Below are 20,892 nucleotides of genomic sequence, written 5' to 3' on the forward strand. Positions count from 1 at the left end.
ACACACACAAATGTACACTAAGAGAAACCGGCTGCCCCAAACATAGAATCATCCAGGTTAATTGCAAAATAGAAATCAATTCCAACAGTTACCCCAGGGTAGAAATGCAGAGCAATAACTCTGAATCAAATTTTACAAAGAATTCCCAAGAGGACCAGAAGCCCTGGGGGCAATGTCTTCATCACACAAACACCTCTCTTCATCTATTTCCCATGTTTGTTTAATGCAGAACAAAAACTATAAAGATGTCCCCCACAAAAGTTGGTAATAATGGTGAGTTTGAAACTGAATGATAGAGAGTGGCAAAAATTTCTCCTTGGGTTGAACCTTTTCTTTGAGGAGAGATTTCATTTCTATACAAATCAAAACAGGTCTTAGAACCAAAAAGGGGAATCTATGGTTTGAATGTTCACCTTACTCAAAGTTAAGTTCAGATTCAAACCCTGCATCACCATACACATAGACATGCATAAATGTCAGCATTGGTAAGACAGCGGGGAAACCACCACTGTTTATGGAAGCTTAATCAACATGGCTTTTTAAGAAGGGAAGGAAGAATTTGGCAACAGCAATCAAAAATTCAAATGTGCATATCTTTGACCTAGAAATATAACTTCTAGAGCTCTAGTCAACAAAAATATTTACACAAGTGGTGCAAGAATATGTGTTCCAAGATGTTTGTTGCAGGATTTTTGTAAGAGGATAAAGAAACTTTCTGAAGTCCACTAGTGGAGAAATTATTAAACTAGTTTTGACACGGGATATTTTCAGCTGTTAATTTCATTGCTGCAATCACCATCTGCAGTGATTTTGAAGCCCAGAAAAATAAAGTCAGCCACTGTTTCCACTGTTTCCCCATCTATCTGCCATGAAGAGATGGGACCGGATGCCATGATCTTAGTTTTCTGAATGTTGAGCTTTAAGCCAACTTTTTCACTCTTCCTCTTTCACCTTCATCAAGAGGCTCTTTAGTTCTTCCTCACTTTCTGCCATAAGGTGGTGTCATCTGCATATCTGAGGTTATTGATATTTCTCCCGGCAATCTTGATTCCAGCTTGTGTTTCCTCCAGCCCAGCATTTCTCATGATGTACTCTGCATATAAGTTAAATAAGCAGGGTGACAATATATACCTTAAAGCTCAACATTCAGAAAACTAAGACCATGGCATCCAGTCCCATCACTTCATGGCAGATAGATGGGGAAACAGTGGAAACAATGGCTGACTTTATTTTTCTGGGCTCCAAAATCACTGCAGATGGTGATTGCAGCAATGAAATTAAAAGACGCTTACTCCTTGGAAGGATAGTTATGACCAGCCCAGACAGCATATTAAAAAGCAGAGACATTGCTTTGCCTACAAAGGTCCATCTAGTCAAGGCTACAGTTTTTCCAGTGGTCGTGTATGGATGTGAGAGTTGGACTATAAATAAAGAAAGCTGAGCACCGAAGAATTGATGCTTTTGAACTGTGGTGTTGGAGAAGACTCTTGAGAGTCCCTTGGACTGCAAGGAGATCCAACCAGTCCATTCTAAAGGAGATCAGTCCTGGGTGTTCATTGGAGGGACTGATGTTGAAGCTGAAACTCCAATACTTTGGCCACCTGATGCGAAGAGTGGACTCATTGGAAAAGACCCTGATGCTGGGAGGGATTGGGAGCAGGAGGAGAAGGGGACAACAGAGGATGAGATGGTTGGATGGACACAATGGACATGGGTTTGGGTGGAGTCTTGGAGTTGGTGATGGACAAGGAGGCCTGGTGTGCTGCGGTTCATGGGGTCGCAGAGTCAGACCCGATTGAGCAACTGAACTGAACTGAACTGAAAAACAATAATAACAACAACTAATAATAAGACAAAACACTTTCTTGTGCCAGAAAGCAAGAAAGTGATCAAAGATCAAGGGGACACAACAGACAGACCAGAGCGAGCTAGATAGGGCCTTTTCATGGCCAACATTTGGGACAATTTAAACATCTAACAGAATAACGAAGAAATAATTAAACCCTGACTGAGAAGGGGCCAAAGAAACCTTTTGGTGGTAATGGATACGTCCTATATCTTGATAGAGAGGGAGCTATATAGGCAAGTGCATTTGTCAAAACTAATCAAATCTTATACTTAATATCTATACATTTCACTATGTGTAAATCATACCTCATTTAAAATATATTTAGTTAAAAGAAAAAATAGCAATGAATCAAAACCCAAAGAATAAAAAGAATCCATGAATCCATAAGGACTTTTAAAAGTATGGGAAGGCTGCTCTTCACAGAAAAGTGCCAGTTAATAAGGTAAAAGCACAGAATTAAAAAAACATCACTTTGCAACCACCAATATAATAACTGATTCAGCCAACATTGACCATAGATGCTGAAACCATTGGGTGAAAAGTTGTTGGGAACAAGATATTCACAGTTTTCCAAGTGTCATCCAACAGAATACTTATTAATTACATAGGGAGAGTGGGGGAGATTCAAACTGGTTGATCTGACAGATACCACCTTTAACAAGTGGTCAAAGTTAACACCACTAGTAAACAGGCCAAATTTATATTACACTCCTGAATGTGACTTAATGAGAGGGAAACAGCATTCCCTATGCAGTAGTCTTTCTAAAACGTTAAATCTGAATCTTATCGCAAAGAAATAGACAACGCCATGTGTGGGACACTCTTCAACATAAGTGTCCTGGATTCTTCAAAACTGTTAGCACTGGGGACTTCCCTGGCCATCCAGGGGACACAGGTTCAATCCCTCGTGCAGGAAGACTTCACATGCTGAGGGGCAACTAAGCCTGTGCTCTGTAGCACAACTACAGAGCACACGTGCCCAGAGTCTGTGGACCACAAGAGAAGCCACCACAATGAGGAGCCCATGAACCACAACTAGAGAGCAGCCCCCACTTGCCACAACTAGAGAAAGCCCAAGCGCAGCAACAAAGACCTAGCATAGTCAAAAACAAATAAATAAAAAAATTTTTAATGGCTGAGTAATATTCCATGGTGTATATGTATCACAGCTTCCTTATCCATTCTTTGCTGATGGGCATCTAGGTTGCTTCCATGTCCTGGCTATTATAAACAGTGCTGCGGTAGAGAGGGAGGTGGGAGGGAGGATCAGGATGGGGAATACATGTAAATCCATGGCTGATTCATGTCAATGTATGACAAAAACCACTACAATATTGTAAAGTAATTAGCCTCCAACTAATAAAAATACATGGAAAAAAAAACTTTTTAGTTGCCATTTTTAAAAGTTGTTAGCATTATGAAAGACACTAAAAAAGGCAGGGAAACAGAAGATTCCCTGCAGAAGGAAATGGCAACCCACTCCAGTGTTCTTGCCGGGGAAATCCCTTGGACAGAGGAGCCTGACAGACTACAGTCCGCGGGGTCTCAAAGAGTCAGTCACGACAGCATGCACACTTAATCTTCTTCAGAGACATAGAGCTAAATGGAAGGCATGATCCTTATTTGGTCATGGATTAAAAAGAAACAATCATGAAAGACATTTTTTGAGACTGCTGGGAAATTCGAATGCTGACTGTATACCAGAAAATATTATTGTGTCAGTGTTACATTTGTTTGATATGATAGTGGTTTTACGGCTCAGAAAGAGAATTTCCTTGTTCTTAGGAAGGGCAAGGTAAAATACTTAAGGGTAAAGTGTCATGATGTCTACAATTTACTGTCAAAAATAAAAATTAAATATTCAGCAAAATAAAGGATTATGGAGAGAAAGAGAAAAAGCAAATGAAGCACAATGTTAACAAATGGTGAATCTAGGTAAAGAGTATATGAATGTTCATTCTTTTCCAACTTTACCATAGGGTTGAAATTCTATGGGTAAAAATTCTCCAATTTTTCTTATTCTAACTGTGTATTTGTGTGTATTGATATGTTACTAATGCTTTGGCCCTATTTCCTAAACATGTACTTAAGTCAGGCTGAGCATACTCAGATTGGATGAGATATCAGAAAGAAATCCATCAGAAAGAGAAGAGAAGGGAGAGAGATGAGTGGAATGGAACAGAAGGGAAGGAGCAGTGTACATGTGTGGTTTGCTCCCATTTCTATATAAAATAACCTACATGTGTACAAACATAGACACACATGTCATGCAAATCCTTGTCTAGTTCATTTCTAAAAATCAACTCTCACGGAGCTATGTGTCTCAACCTTATTGCATTGTTTTGTAAATAATTGTGCGTTTCTTCAATTAGCCCTTAAGATTCATGAGAACAGGGACCTTGTCTTACTTGCTGGCACATAAATACACATTCAAATGTATTTAAAGAATGAATGGACAAAAGAGTTCAGAATGAGCTTGTAAGCAGACTGGAGCAGGCAGCCGGATTAGGGAAGCAGAGCCAGGCCCCAGAACCAAAGGATAAAGGATGCTGGAGACGCCTGGCTTTGCTGGGTTAGGTGATGGACCGCCACAGTTCTGTTCTGTTCTGCACCTTGGTTGCCCACACTGCCTTCCTCTTCCCTTTACTGGACTGTGATTCCTGCAGGGTGAGAACGGTATCAGCTCTGTCCCTGCACTTCCTGCCACAGTGCCAGGCACAGAGCGCAAGGCCGGATGAGAACGCTTTCCTAAAGAATGAACAGCAGGGCCTTGAGTAGGTGGGATTTGCCGATCACACCATTCCCTGTCAATCAGTTTAGTCTGTTAAAGAAGCTGCAATGCAGGCTGAGTCTAATGAAGTCGATATTTAACCTTATCTTTATTTTTGGCTTGACTTGTCTAACTGGTTCCGCTCAGTTGCACTGTTTACCTACTCAGCTGTGAAAGCCACAGCACTTGGCAGCAACGGTGACCTTCTCCAGAGCTAGAGGAGGTCGCATGTTTTTTTCATTTAGATGTCATGCTTGGGAAATAAGCAAATGAACTTCCAACTAGCCTATGGGCCTACAATCATTCCCAACAGCCCCTGCTGTCAAAGGAGTGGCCAAGGCAAAGAGGCAGCAAGTACAAGCAGCAGCAGCTCATGCCCTGCGCCACACTCTCCAGAGATACCACAACCACGGGCTCTCCTGACGGCCAGTGAGTAGACCCTCTGGCCCCATACTGAGTGACTTACCCAAGTCCAGAGCCAGAAAGCAGCAGAGCTGGGTCCACACACTCCCATCTCTAATGCTCAGACTCTTTCCCATTATTCTCAGTAGCTACCCAGTTGGCAAACCTCAGCCCACAGGCCACATGCACCTGTTTTTGTAAATAAAATTTTCTTGGAACACAGCCACACTCACTCATTACAAGTCATCTACGGCTGCTTTCACACTTTAATAGCAGAGCTGAATTGAGACGCTGTGGCCCACAAAGCCTAAAATATTTACTCTCTGGCCCTTTAAAGGAAAACTGCATAAACCCCTGGTCTGTTGGCTCTAAGCAGCAACCCTGTGGCTTCAATCACTGGATAGGGTAATGTCTACTCAGATAAAAATATTTTTTTTTTCGTGGACCCCATGATGAAATAACCAGCTGCCCCCAAGGCACACTTAGTGTTTCACTTTTAGACAAAGAAAGTGAAAGTCACTCAGTTGTGTCCGACTCTTTGCAACCCCAGGGGCTATACGGTCCATGGAATTCCCCAGGCCAGAATACTGGAGTGGGTAGCCTTTGCCTTCTCTAGGGGATCTTCCTTATCCAGGGATTGAACCCAGGTCTCCCGCATTGGAGGAGGATTCTTTACCAGCTGAGCCACAAGGGAAGCCTATAGCATCATTTCCTCACTGCTTCATGTTTCAAAACCAATTTTTTGAGTGCTACAAGGTTGCTACATGGAAAGGAGATGGAGAAAATCAGATTTCATAGTCCTCAGCTCACACCTCCGATGTAAGCACGAGCCTTGGTCAGAAAATACTAGATGAACCCGATCCTTCCACTCTATCCCCTAAGTTATAGAGGAACCAAGTCAGACGGACCTGCATGCTGAGCAAAGAGGGGAGCCCTGGTGCACTTGCCCCCCTTGGTTCATGTTGACGTACAGCAGAAACCAACACAATGTTGTAAAGCAATTATCCTCCAATTAAAAATTAAAAGAAAAAGAACATGTTCTGAGAATCAAGAGGGGGACTCAGATTAAAATAGGGTAGGGCAGTGACTTGGCAAGAGGAAAGGTCCAGTTAAGGGTGATTCTCAGCCAAACACAGGATGGGGAAATAAGCTAGCTTTGAGAACATCAGGGGAAAACCTAGATTCCTACATGGACCAGATTTGCTATTTAAGATTGAGAAGGACTAATTTCAGCAATAACAGCAGGCACAGTGCTGAGGATTTTACATGTATGACCACCCTAGACTCTGTGAAGGAGGTACCACTGCTCACATTTTATGATGAGAAAAGAGCCTTAGAGAGGCTGGCAACCTGTGCAAGACCATTCTGCCAGGAAGCAGTGGATCTGAGACATGGACTCACCTCTAATGCCAAAAATTCATGTTTAACATTATGCAATATAGCATCTCTGAGGCACAATTATTTGAAAAACCTGGGCATACTGTTGAGCTGGGAAACTATGTTTCTAAATCCAAAATCCTAACTGCACCCTCCCTGTCATCCTAGAACATCCCCTGGTACATTTTTCTTTCCTAGGGACTGAGCCAATAGCATTTGCCAAATGCACTGCCATGATTTTAAATAAAGAAGACAGCATTTCCAATGTGATACACACACACACACACACACACAGAATATGATTCACCCATAAAAAAGAGTGAAATTTGCAGCAACATGGATGGATCTAGAGGATATTGTGCTTAGTGAAATGTCAGAGAATGACAAATACCATATCATCTCACTTATATATGGAATCTAAAAAACAACAAAACAAATGAACAAAACAAGACAAATGAAAACAGACTCAGACAGAGAATAAGCAGATGGTTGTCAGACAGAAGAAGGGTGGAGGGATGGGTAAAACAGGTGAGGGGTATTAAGAGGTACAACTTCCAGCTATAAAATAAGTCATGGGGATGCAATATACAGCATAAACAATACAGTCAGTAATATTGTAATAAGTGTGTGGGAACAGACGGGTACTAGACTTAACGTGATCATTTCATCACATATTTCAGTGTCAAATCACTATGATATACACTTAAAACTAACAAAATATTGTATGTCAACTATATTTTAATAAAAACATTGTAAACTTAAATAAGATTACTTTTTTAAAAAAGACAAGACAGCACATCCAGACACAAGAATGATTCTGTCATATTTCTGTGCTCTTTCTCAAATCAAAACTTAATAAGAAGTGTGTTAATATTCCCATATTCCCACTTCTTGCCACACACAGCATGGAGCACAGCTGGGAGCAGTGATGGATTGGAGCTGGTCCCAATTCAGTGTCTAGTGACATTACCTTGGTGGAAATATTTACACCATGGAAATTAGCAAAGGGATCAGCAAACAAATCAAAGCTCTTGGAATTTTTTATTGGAGAGCCAACTGCTAAACATTTATCAGCATACCACTGGTCTGAAGGCTCCCCAGACTCTAGGAAAACCTCATCTAGTTGCCCTCATCTCTCAGATAGTATCATCATCTTAAGGTTTTAAATGACACTGAAAAAGCTCTTTCTTGTAGTTGTTTCATTTCAGACCTACAAGAGCCCTGCTAGAGACACTCACAAAAAGAGAAATTGAGGTAAGAGAGTGAGAAAGTGGTCTACCCAGTCATGATGTCAGGGCAGCAACCAGAACTACTGCTTTCAGTCTGCACTTTCACAGCACGCTGTGCTCACGATCTGTAGCCACATATTTATTTGCATGTGTGTTTGACAACATCTGTCTCCCTCCATGTAATTGTAAGTTCCATGAGGCTAGGAATCTTGTGTTTATCTATTCATCAATGTCTCTCCTGTGGCTAACATAGTATCTGTCACACAGAAAGCACTCAAGAAATATTTCTTGAGAGGATGGATAGATTAACCTATCTAGGAATGTGCAGGAATGACTAGGCACATGGTTCTTTCTCTTCCTCCAATAGCACACTGCCAGAAATCTGACTTCATATAAACAAAAACAACGGCAAAACTATAAAACAGCACCTTGCCTGGAAATTGTTCTTCAGGTTTCTACTACTGTCTACAGCCAGCAAAAAGACTTCCACTATGATTCACTACACAAAGGATAAGGGAAAGGACTGAAGCGCAATGGTTTGACACAAAGGCCTCCAAGCTGACAGGCTACTTCAGTTGTACTGATACTACAAATGACAGGAACATGACCCAGGGAGGGACAACAACTTCCAGCCAACATGGCATGCTGAGCTGACTCAGAAGGAATCTTCCCCGATAGCTCTAAAAACATGAAAAAATGGTATAAAACCAAAAAATAGATTTGAGCCATACTCAGAAGCAAGAGGTAAATGCTGAGTGCTTTAAATAACAAAGGATTTAAGTCTGGGAGCTGAATGAAAGCTGAGACCAAAATGGCTCACAGGCTTGTAGAATTCCGATATGGGCTTTATTGGTTCAGGACAAGTATCCCATCAGGTTGAATGTGTAGGCCACAGGCCCCTTGAGGACAGTGTAGCCTCAGCTGTAAAACCGGGAATAGATGAACTCCAACTATCTGCTATGGGAAGGTGGAAGGAAGTATACCATCGCCTATGGCCTGGGGAGTGAAAACTTCATCCTCAAGAAACCAGAACCCAAGGCTCATGTCACATACAGATGTGGGGGTTGAATTAATACTACCCAGGTGGTATGAGGGGTACTCAAGACAAAAATATAAAAACTATTTCCAAACCAGTAAACTTGTTCTAGAAGAGGCACCTTCACAGCCCAGGATAACCCAGACTCCCATGGATATAACACCCTCTGAAGATGGTCTCACCATCAAAAAATACAGATCACTAATGAAATGAAAAGGAAAATCGACAGATGCAATAATCAAAAATTATTTGGGGCAACCAAAGAAAGGTGGCTTCCTTAATGTGTTCCTCAAAATACTAGAAGTCGGAGACATTCTATAGTAAAGAGGTTCTAGGACCCAAACGAGCCTGGGGAGCACATCATATACAACTACAAAGCCCTTTTAGAGATTCATGATTCTCTATAATATACAAACACTCAGACAAGTCCCACAGTTTCTTAACCTGGTTCCTTTGTTTTAGCCACTGTCTCCCAAATGCATCTCACTTTAACACATTTTTTTTTTTTTTACCTAAAATCATCTCATACCATTATGGTTTTATAGCATGCAGTTGGGTAAATACTGTTCTAAAGAAGAAAGCCCTCACTTCCTAACCTTCTCCACAACTCCTACTCCCTTCCCAGCCTTATCTTCCAGTTTCTCCACCAAAAATCCTTGATTCTCATTACACAAATTATTCTCCCCCCAGTAAGTTATTTCAAACTTCCATGCCTATATTCCTACAATTCCTTCAACCTAAACGGATTTCCAAAAACCCAACTTTTCATTCTCCAAGTTTTAGTTCAGATATTCCTTTTCCTGTGAGGCCTTTCCTACCCCCAAAATCTGCAATAAAATACTCTAGGGTACTTTCCTTGAACTTTGATTACAGCCAGCTACTTTTCTCAGCCACATTATCAGTCTGCCCACCAGACTGCAAGCTCTTTCCTCTTTTTTTTTTTTTTTTTTGGTCATGCCTCACAGCTTACAGGAACCCACCAGGGACTGAACCCAGGCCACAGTAGTGAAAGCCCAGAATGCTAACCACTAGGCAACCAGGGAACTCCCCCAAAGTTCTTGAATGGTAATAACTAAGGGTTTCCCTATCAGGGTAGAGGTTCCTTAATAAAAAGCAGGGCAGCACACCCAGTCAGTGTCAAATCATAGAACCATCTACTATAAATAAACCTCAGTTTCCTCCTCTGCAAAATGGTCTTGCAAGTTGCTGTAAGAATTAGAATGATGTGCAAAACAGTACACTGGGCAAAGAAGTCAGGCATAAAAGCATGTAAGATTCCATTTATACAAAGCTTAAAAGTTGATAAAACTGATCTATAAGAAGTCAAATACTGGTTTGGCTTCTTGAAGTGGGAGGTGGTGACTGGAAGGAAGACCTGGAGTTCTGTTTCTTGATCCAGATACTGGCTTTGTAAAAGTTGAGCTGTGCACTTTGCATTTGCTCATGTCTCTGAGCTTACTGCAACATAAACACCTTTTTTTTTAACAGTGTGTGAAATAATCACTGTGAGCAGTCAAGGTAGGTTTTTGGTCATAGTGCGGTAGTATTCCAGTCACAGGTGCTTAGTGAACTGTGCTCTCAGAGGAGAACAGTAAAAAAGAGTATCACTGACTCAGGGGTCCAGGCCAGATCATTGTTTGCAGGCTGAGAATTTGGCAGGTCTAATGCTGACCTCAGAGTGTGGTAGGGCTGCCAAGAGCCCAGCCTAAGCATACGATGTACTTGCTTGGTCCCTGGATGGTGCCTTGGCAGCAAGCACTTAAGCCCAGCCTACTGGCCAGGGAGCTCCTGCCTGCACCCCAGATCCATCCCTGGTGCTGGTGGGAGAGGCCAGGAATTCAGACAGAAGGGCCCACAACACTAAAGATCCCAGGAGACAAGGTCCAATTCTTTCCAGGAAATACAATATCAGAATTTGGCCCCTGATGATAGCTTTAGGAGATAATAGTCATAAAATGTGATCATGCAGAAAGAAACAAATCTCTACTCTTTTTAACACATACTTGACACTAATCTAATTTTTTGAAGAGATCCAACCAATTTCTTGCTGACCTATACCTGAAATGTGAGTCATTTCTCTGTTAGTTCTCACTCTGAAAAGCCTCAACAGAATTTCATAAGGAGTGGAAATCTTGAGAAGTAGAAACATATTTGCTAGCTGAAAAAGCAAAGATTCAGAAAAGTCTAGTAACCAGAATTCAGTGGTCAAACTGCAGTTCAGTTCAGTTCAATCGCTCAGTCATGTCCGACTCTTTGTGACCCCCATGAACCACAGCACACCAGGCCTCCCTATCCATCACCAACTCCCGGAGTCCACGCAAACCCATGTCCATTGTGTCCATCCAACCATCTCATCCTCTGTCGTCCCCTTCTCCTCCTGCCCTCAATCTTTCCCAGCATCAGGGTCTTTTCAAATGAGTCAGCTCTCTGCATCAGGTGGCCAAAGTATTGGAGTTTCAGCTTCAACATCAGTCCCTCCAAAGAACACCCAGGACTAATCTCCTTTAGGATGGACTGGTTGGATCTTCTTGCAGTCCAAGGGACTCTCAAGAGTCTTCTCCAACACCACAGTTCAAAAGCATCAATTCTTCGGCACTCAGCTTTCTTTATAGTCCAACTCTCACATCCATACACGACTACTGGAAAAACCATAGCCTTGACTAGACAGACTGTTGGCAAAGCAATGTCTCTGCTTTTTAATATGCTGTCTAGGATGGTCATAACTTTCCTTCCAAGAAGCAAGCGTCTTGTAATTTCATGGCTGCAATAGAACTTAGTCACATCCCTTCTCCTCGGAGTATGTGTGTCCCAGAAGCTTGCTTACCCTGCCCCTGGGTCAACAAGGCTGCACGTGGTGAGAGCTGACCTTTGTGTCTCAACGGGGATGCAAGAAACAGGTTATCTGCTCACAGGATTAGCTCTGCCCCTGAGACACCTCCCATAGGAAAGACTCAGGTGACTAGAAGGGGCTTGCTTCTCTGCATCATTCCTCTACCTGAGCAAGGATGGGGGTGGGGGGCGGTGGTGGCATGATCACAAAGAACTAGTGATTCTGTGATCCCTACCACTTCCATTTGTCCTCTCTCAAATAACTGGAATTTTAAAACAAAAACTACAAGAAGGAAAACCAGGAGAGAAAATTGCAAAGATCCGTGCCCCTGTCTGCCTCTAGTTCCCCTATTTGTCCTTATTCTCTGGAAAAATATTAAAATTGTCCCCATAATCTCAGCTGGCTCAGGACAGAGTCCAACCGCAGTCTGCCTTGTTACTTGTTCAGGAAATGCCTGCTGAGCACCTCCTAGTGCCTCCCGGGGCTCTGCGTCAGGACTGTGTGTGACACACGATGGCTAAGGTACCCTCATAGCCCTCAAGGAGCTTGAGCATAGCAGAAGAGATGAGGCATGGGCAAAAGCAAGTGCTCATGAGGAAAAACAGCATCTGAGTTCTGGGAGAGGCCCAGACGATGCTGGGGATGATGGACCAAAAGACAGCTACCAGCCTAGCTCCTGCCAGGCGCAGGTCATGCCAACCACCCAGACCAACACAGGGCCTGGGAACAGCTTCCCCTTGAGAAAGGCCCCAATCAATGGGTACATGTATCATCTCATTTCATCCCTAGAACAACTCCATAAGATAGATACTATATTATCATCAACCCCTCTTTCACAGATGAGAAAACTGAGATTTAGAAGGGTTCTTTTATTCACTCACTCAACACTTTTTGTATCTACCAAGGGCCTAATGGGCTTCCCTGGTGGCTCGGATAGTAAGGAATCTACCAGCAATGTGGGAGACCTGGGTTCAATCCCTGGGTTGGGAAGATCCCCTGGAGAAGGGTATGGCAACCCGTTCCAGTATACTTGCCAGGAGAATCCCCATGGACAGAGGAGCCTGGCAGGCTACAGTTTGTGGGCTTGGAAAGAGTCAGACGCGAATGAGTGACTAAGCACACAGCACGCAAGGACCTGGTAACACTCTAGCAGTAACCGTAAGACAGTCAAACTTCCTGATTATTATGGTGTATGCATTCTGGTAGGAGATAAGTAACTTGTTAAAGATCGCTCAGCTTGTTAAAGTAGTGGAGCCAGGATCGAATTCAGTTATTCTGGCTGCAGAATCTATACTTTCAAACTTCCAGCAAACAAGTTGTCTGGGCCCAGCCACAGATACTGAAAATCAGCATTAATAGTAAAATACCACATTTCCTCTATTTCAAGATGCATAGTTGTAAGACACATCTGAAACCTGGCTGCATTTTATAATACATGTTGAAAGAAACTTGCAGGCTGCAAGTAGAGAAGTAAGCCATAATATAACTGATACTGCTGTTCAAGTGTGAATTTTGCTGAATACAGGTTATTTGATTGCCGATGCAATTGAATTTTCTGCAGATGCTAACATTAAATGCAGCTGGATTTTAACTTAAATGACGATCCCTGATACTACTTTGAATATACTCAAAAAATTTCGCTATAAAAAAAATTTTCGCTATAACACAATATTGCAAGAAAAAGCCATTGTGCATGCAAGTAATTATGCCTATCACACAATGTGATTAAAAGCAGTAGAAATCACCAAATCTCCTGGAACAGATGAAAGAATCTTCAAAGCCTAAAGGGCTAGCATTTGAATGACAAACACCTAATTGTCAAAGCTTCCAGCTATTTAACTTCCAGAAATAAGCGATCAATTAAGGGGGAAAAAAATTATGGGTTTTGGCAAAGAGAAAATACAGGCAAAACCCACTATTCATTAATAAGCCTCAAAATTACATGCCCAACCTTAGACATACCATGAGTAATATATTTTCTGAAAAGCATCACATGACTCTGAAGTTACACATAATTTCTGAGACCCAAATATGATACACAACATCAATAATGTGAAAAATACATACACTCCAAACTGATTCTACAGAAAGGGCAACTCATATGTAAGCACATGAATAAATGAAAGCCACTATAGGCAAGTTTTAAGTGTATGTATCTATTGCCATGTTTCTGTTTCTGAAAAGATGCAGTTAACACCATGGTTTATTTTACCATTACCAATAGCAAAATCAATACAACTGCCATTTATCAATAGTACCTCCAAATAGAGAACTATGATAATTACAATGATAGCTGCCACTTATTGAGCACCTACCAAAACTGTATTTTCATTTTTTAATCCATTATCTCTAATCCTCAAGACAATTCTATAAGGGAGGCACTCTTAGTATTTCAGTTTTACATGTAAGTAAATTACGGTTCAAAGAAACTAGTGACTTCTCAAGGTCATACAACCAGTAAGCATCAAGCTGAGCGTGGAACCAGATCTGCCCACATCCAAAACCCATGTGGTTTCCAGGGCACTATAATGCCTCCCCCTACCAACAACCATCTCCACGTCTGTCCTGGCACAACCAGCATAGATAAGCCCTCACCTGAAGAAAACTTACTATGACCTCAGAGCAGGACGGGCCACCATGAATTTAAGATAGGAGGGTCTCCCTCTCAATTCAACACCCCTAAATTGATTCAAATCCTGCTGCTTATATGTCTGCTTCCATTTTCTCAAACTACACTTGACATATGCTTGAGCAGGCCCTAAACTGACCAACAGACCAACATTCATACACCAGTTAACTGGCTCATTCCTTCAAATTGTGCCAAGTTGGTAGCACAATCCAGAGAAGACAGTACAGAGGCTTGGCAAGAAGTGAGGAAGGCCTCTCCATTTCTGAGGCTGGGGTAGGAAGAAGCCTGCAGAGGTGCTGTTCACATCAGCCAGCGGAAGCACAGATGTCCCTAAGCCTACAGGAGAGCCCAGCTTGTGGCAAGCACCTTCTGGGGATCTCTCTGAAGTCCAGGACTGCCCATAGTTCCAACCAACAACTGTTTTTCTTCATGACCAAACTTTTGCAGGACGACAGGCAGGGCCTTGTGAATTTCACATCATTCTCTGGACAGGTACCTTTGGATGCAGTCTCATCCAACATAAAATCCTCCCCAAGGGCTTTTCTTTGAATATTCCTTCAGGAAAGAGCCTAAAGCTTGGACACTAAGGGTGGACTAGGGCAATTCAAGAAACATTTACTGAGCATCTCTGAGGACTGAGATGAGTAAGCAGTGTGTGTGTGTGTGTTCAGTCGCTTCAGTAGTGTCCAACTCTTCGCGATGCTATGGACTGTAGCCCACCAGGCTCCTCTGTCCATGGGATTTTCCTGGCAAGAATACTGGAGTGGGTTGTCATTCCCTCCTCCAGGGGATCTTCCTGACCCAGGGATCAGACCTGTGTCTCTTGCACTGCAGGCAGATTCTTTACCACTGAGCCACTGAAATCCCAAATAAGGTGTGGTCCCTACCATCTGGGAACTCATAGTGAGTGGAGGAGGTAAGACTGGCTGAGAACTAATTACAGTAAAAAGGAGAACAAGGTAAGTGTTTTCCTGGAACACAGAGGAGAAAATAATGAATTCCAGATGCCCAGTCAACAGTCAATTGAGCTAACATTGACTAGGTACCCACAAGGTAACAGGTACTATAATAGGTATTTTACATACCTTATTTCTTTCAATCCCCACAACCACCCTGTGGAACATGCTCTATTACTTCCTACATTTTACAAATGAGGAAAGAGGTGGAGGAGCAAAGTCTCTTGCCCAACATCACATCACTGATTCGTAAATACAAGAGGTAAGATTTGGATCCCAGTGGCCAACACTGAAGTTTGTATTATTTCCAGTATAGTAGACTACATCTCCTGGAGTAAAGAAATTCTTCCTGGCAGAAAAAGAATCTGAACTGTTTGGGAATTCAACTAGATGAAGAGCATCTAGTTGTAGATAATATTCCCAGCATAATGGTTTCCCAGGTGGCAGAGTGGTAAAGGATCCACCTGCCAATGTAGAAGACACAGGAGATGCAAGTTCGATCCCTGGGTTGGGAAGATCCCCTGGCAGAGGAAATGGCAACCCACTCCAGTATTCTTGCCTGAAAAATTCCATGGACAAAGGAGCCAGGAGGGCTATAGCCCATGGGGTTGAGAAGAGTGGGCATGACTAAGGGGCAATCACTGTTGAATCGACAGGGTCAGAGATAAGGAAGGCTGGGAGGCAGGACAGATCAGCAGTCACAGGTCAGCTAAGCAGGGGCAGAAGTCACGCTTCCAGCACAAATGAAGAGGTGTGTGGTCAGTGAGTTAGAGGACTGGGTGTCAGGAGACCTTGGTTCTACTCCTGGTTTGGCTACCAAAAAACTGTGTGATTTCCAGGAGTTCCTAACCCCTCTGTGAGGCTCGGTTTCCTCATCAGTAAAAATTCCGGTTCCGTATTGGAATTGTGAAGTCGCTCAGTCGTGTCCAACTCTTAGTGACCCCATGGACTGTAGCCTACCAGGCTCCTCCGTCCATGGGATTTTCAGGCAAGACTACTGGAGTGGGCTGCCATTTCTTTCTCCAGGGGATCTTCCCAACCCAGGGATCGAACCCGGGTCTCCCGCATTGCAGACACGTGCTTAGATGTTCCCTAAAGGTTGGCTCTGGCTTAAATACTGGATATTCACAAGAGGCCATGTGGGACAGTGGTTAAGATCAAGTGACATGTAGACCAACTGGGTGACATTGAACAAGATAGTTAACACCTCTGAGTCTGTTTCCTTATCTGTAATGTGAGGACAATAGTGATGCCTGCCTCACAGGCCTGAGGTGATGGCTGAACGAACTGAAGAACAACAAGCACTTAGCATAGGGCTTGGCAATCTGTAAAGGTTTAAGAAATGGAAGCAGCTTTGTCGCCATCATCATCATCACCATTACGCCTTCTTTAAAGTGTCCATAAAGTGTATATAGTGATCATGGGCCAGAAAGTCTTTTCTTAAGGGGCAAGAAATATATAAACCTTTTTTTTTTTTTAATTTGGCAAAGAGAAAAGGTCTCACTGAATCACAAGTTCTTCCCACAACCACCTCATGAGAGAGGCTTCTGTTTCAAAGAGCGCCATGCCATACCTTCTCTTCTGAAGAAACGGTCAGCTTGTCACTGGATATCAAGCTGCACACCTGGTCCAGACTTAGGCTAAGAAATTCTTCCCCCAGCATCACCTCTGGAAAGTGCTGCTCTGTTCCAAAAAAAAAAAAAAAAAAGAAAAAGTGTAAGTTCAGAAAACCAAGTTATAACACGCTACTGCCCATCCATGAACCAAGGCCATGACAATCTATGGGATTCAGAGCAGAGTCTGGGGAGCTCTGGGGGAGGTGGGAGGGAGAGAGAAAGGTAGACATCCTGGCTGGAGGGAAACCAGCCTTTTAATTCAGCAGCAAAGGCATCCCCCTGCGTAACCCTCTGTCCTGAACATCATCACAGAGGAAAATTGGGCACAGAGTTGTGAGGTTATATTTTTTCCCTGCTCCATGAGATTAATAATGGCGCTGCAGAGAAGCCTTGCAGGGGCCTGCCTATTTAATTGGGCTCACTTCCCTTCAAGGCACAGGCTGGCAGAGCTGCAGACGGTGCCCCCCGCCGCTCAGCCAAACAAAAGTGGGTCAGAACTGCTGCATGGCCAAAGTCTCCGGGGGTTCTGGTAGGAAGTCAGCATTAGAAGCTTGGCCAAAGGGTTCATCCCTTCCTGCCCAAGTCAAGCCTGTTATCTCTGGTTCACAAGAAGGCTCAACTAAGCTTCTGTCTGGGTATGGCGGCAACATGGCTGCCAAGACCACCACTGGGAATGGTCCACAGCAACCAGGCCTTCCAAGGCTGTAATATAGAGGGGAGTCTGGGACAATAAGAACAAGATAAATCTCACAGCCCCAAGGGCCACATGAGGGAAATGCCAAGGACAATTCTGACCCTGACATTCTCCCAGGCCACCATCCTGCTATTACAGACACAGTGAGATGCCAGGGAAAAAGCAGGCACTTCTGAAAGAAGGAATCTAGATTCAAGTCCCGGCTGTGTCCTTTACGAGCTGGGTCCTGTGGCACCATTATCCTCATGCGTACAATGGAGATAAAAACCAAGTCTCCCTCCATCCCATGCTCTGATGAGAAAGGAATTGAGAACATGTTTTGCAAGCTGCTTCAAGGTGAACCAGGCCAAGGGCTGACAACTCCGGCTGTAAGAGGCTCTGGAGGTCACAGGGTCCTTTGTCATTTGCCCCAGACTTTGCTCCTTCCTCAGTTCTCACAACCCTGCACCATCACCCCAGAAGCACCTGTGCTCTTTGCCCTCCAGACCGTTCCCCTTCTTCTGTGGTGTCCCTCCTCTAGCCTGAGAGCTTCTTGCATAATTCCAGAAGCCCCCCCCCCACCACACCCCCACCAACTTGGTCTGGCTGTCCCCTGGAGTGAGATTCTGGGTGCCTCTATGCCTGGGAGGCCATGTTGAAACATCAACTCTGCCACAGCTGCACAAGGAAAATGAAAATTGGAGCATGCTAATCACACTCATCAACTTCTTAAAAACCAAAGAACTTAAAGTTTAAATCATTTCTTGTAAAAATCATTTTGAACTTTATATGTTGAAAGAATTTCAGATCCAAACAATTCCATATACCTTTCATCCAGAGTCCCTAAATGTCAATATTCTACTCTCAAAGTCTGAGTTATAAATAATCTTTTCCATCTCTCACTGGGCAAAAAAGGCTCCCCACTTGCTCTCCACTAGCTTAATAATATAACTGAAGCCACAGTTAAAGCTTGCCCATCCTGAAGCTCAGGGCTATTTGTACATAACAACACAAAGTTAAAAGTCAGATCCATTACAGATGGAAGCAATTGTCACAACATAAGAAGTTGGTCTTGCTTCTCTACAGAGCAATAGAAAAAAAAATATTTTGTTAAAGCGTAGATTTTAAGTATGAGATTCAACTATCTAACTTTCAGAATATTTAAGACTATAGTTGTTTTTTTTAAGTATTCATTCTTAAAGATTTTTAAATAAAAGTAAACATCCCATTTCTTTGGATGATGAGAATTCATTCTTGGCCTGGAGGCTTGGAAAGTAACAGGATTCTCCTTATACACTCTTCTGGCCCAAGGAGTCTTTGGACCAGTCGCCAGAAGCATTGACAACACACAAGAAACTACAGAGAGAAAAACTGACCAAGTATAGGGCAGAGAGTTCCTGGGGACTAGCCATGGCTGAGTTCAGCAGGGGAGGCAGGCCAGCCAACACCAGCATCTCTGTGTCCCAGAGTCATACCTGGTCTTTCCACCTTTATCTTTGGTTGATAGAAAAAAAAACAACAACTAACATTCAGAAGAGGGAAAAGAATAAGAGGAGGTGAAAGAGGAGGTGAGGAAGTAAAATTCTGAGCTTTAAGAAATTCTTCCTCAGAGCTCAGAAAGCCAAGAGACGAGCTTGGGTTTTGAAAAGGAAGAAGGTGGAAGTGCAACGATGCGTATCCTAGAAGACTTGGTGGACAAACAAGAAGTACTCAAAGATAAAGCAAGGCAAAAAGCAGTCAGCCCTCCGCACTTCCCCATCTCTCACACTCTGGGCACCACAGCATGTGAGTCTGGGTCCCATCTCTCTGAAGTTGGCTGCTTCTTTGCCCATCTGGAACCTCCCACTGAAATCCCTTCAGAAATCCTCCCAGGAAGCAGCATCTGGTGGGGAGGAGACAACAAGGGAGGTGTTGGACAGGAGCTTCTCTCACTCAGGGCTGGCACACCCAGAGACCAAGGAGATTTGCAAGGCATGAGCAAGACACAAAGAAGGGCCCAGAAACTCCTTCCCTGCTCCCTTCAGCCTGGGACACAGGGCTGAGCCCCAGAGGAGACCCCTTTCTGTTAGCAACACTCAAGACACAACAGGGTAGAAAAAAATAGGAACAGGCTCCTCTGGCTAACTCAGTTTCCTGGGAAACAGGAGTTGCCCAGAAGACTCTGGACTCAGGTCAGCGCTCTTCTCAGGCACTTCCTGGAAAGAACCCACTCTGCTCCTGCAAGATACACCTAGAGAATCAGCTTCTGCCTTTAACACTTGTTTGGAAATTTTTTTAATTTCTTTTGCTTTGCTGTTAATGTATTAAGGGAGAATGTAGTGACTAATTGGGCTAACAGTCAGAAGACCTGGGTTTACCTAGCTCCTACCTCTTATAGTCCCTTCTTTTCAGGTTCTGACTTCATTGATCATAAAATGGGACTATAAAGCCTGACCTCGATCTCCAGGTTGTTCTGCAGTTCAAAACTGATAACATATATTAGACTACTTTGAGATCTATAAGAAACTCTTTAGAAATGAAGGAGAAATATTACGTGCACGTGTACCTGCATTACGAAGCCCAGTTCTGCGGGCAGCACTGCTCTCCAATGGAGAAGCATTTCCACAGCGTCAGTCATCCTTTGAGACTGCAGGACCTGCCAGTGAGGCTGTGGACTCAAAGGTCTCAGAATCCTACTTTAACTCCACTGAGTTTGACAAACTTTGTAGTGATATAAGTATTGAATTTCCTAAGGCTGCAGTTTTCTCATCCATTAAATGGAGCTAATAATAGCACTTAACTCATAAAGGTGTGATGGGTATTAGACAAATATATGTACAATAATTCACATTTCCTGAAACCATTGCAAGTACTCAATAACTGTTCATACGTGACGTGCCAAAAGCAGTGTTTCTTCAAAAAGGAAGAAAGTAGAGCTGATGTCTACAGAGAGACGACTAGCTTACAAAAGACACCAGTAACCTCAACCCAGAGTCCACAGGGCCAGGCCAGGAAAGGCACTCCACATTCAATAAAAGAAGGCCAATTCAGAGCATATCTAGAAAACAGCAACAGCTCAGTATAGCTAGAGCCTAGGCTGTGTCTTCATTCACCTAACAAATATGTACAGAGCCTCCACCAAGTATGGGGGACTGTGCCAGGCTCTCGGGGAGGCTGAAGAGGCAGGCAAGGCTCCATCTTGGGGGACAGGTGGAATGTGCAAGGGCACAGGATCTTTGAACCACAGGCAAGCCCCTGAAGGGGGATTCTCCAAAATAAACTTTCACCTTATCTAAACTTACCTAAACTTTTCTTATCTTCTTGCTTTTTTCCCCTTTAGGAAGGAGTGTAAACAAACCACACACACACACACAAAAAGATAGTTAATTAGTATCTGGTTAGGAGTTTCAATTAACCAGGCTTTACTACAAGTAGCAAACACTGTCTAAGATGTAAGTTTTGGAGACATGGCTTTGGAAAAGATTCCCAGTGTTCTCCCTACTTGCTGCAAGTAATAATAAATTATTTTTCTCCAGCAAAAAAAAA

General features: G+C 43.2%; 1 protein-coding gene across 4 annotated transcripts in view; it reads right to left on the reverse strand.

The window, feature by feature from the left end:
• KLHL3 (kelch like family member 3) overlaps positions 1 to 20,892 on the reverse strand; it is a 125,429-nt gene that overhangs the window by 45,468 nt on the left and 59,069 nt on the right. For all 4 annotated transcript variants that reach the window (XM_065918594.1, XM_065918595.1, XM_065918593.1 and 1 more), the window contains one exon: positions 16,652 to 16,761. In XM_065918594.1, coding sequence (XP_065774666.1) covers positions 16,652 to 16,761 — 110 coding nt within the window. The remainder of the gene's footprint in view (positions 1 to 16,651; positions 16,762 to 20,892) is intronic.

The sequence above is a fragment of the Muntiacus reevesi genome, chromosome 1, assembly GCF_963930625.1.
Source record: "Muntiacus reevesi chromosome 1, mMunRee1.1, whole genome shotgun sequence".
Lineage (NCBI taxonomy): Eukaryota > Metazoa > Chordata > Mammalia > Artiodactyla > Cervidae > Muntiacus > Muntiacus reevesi.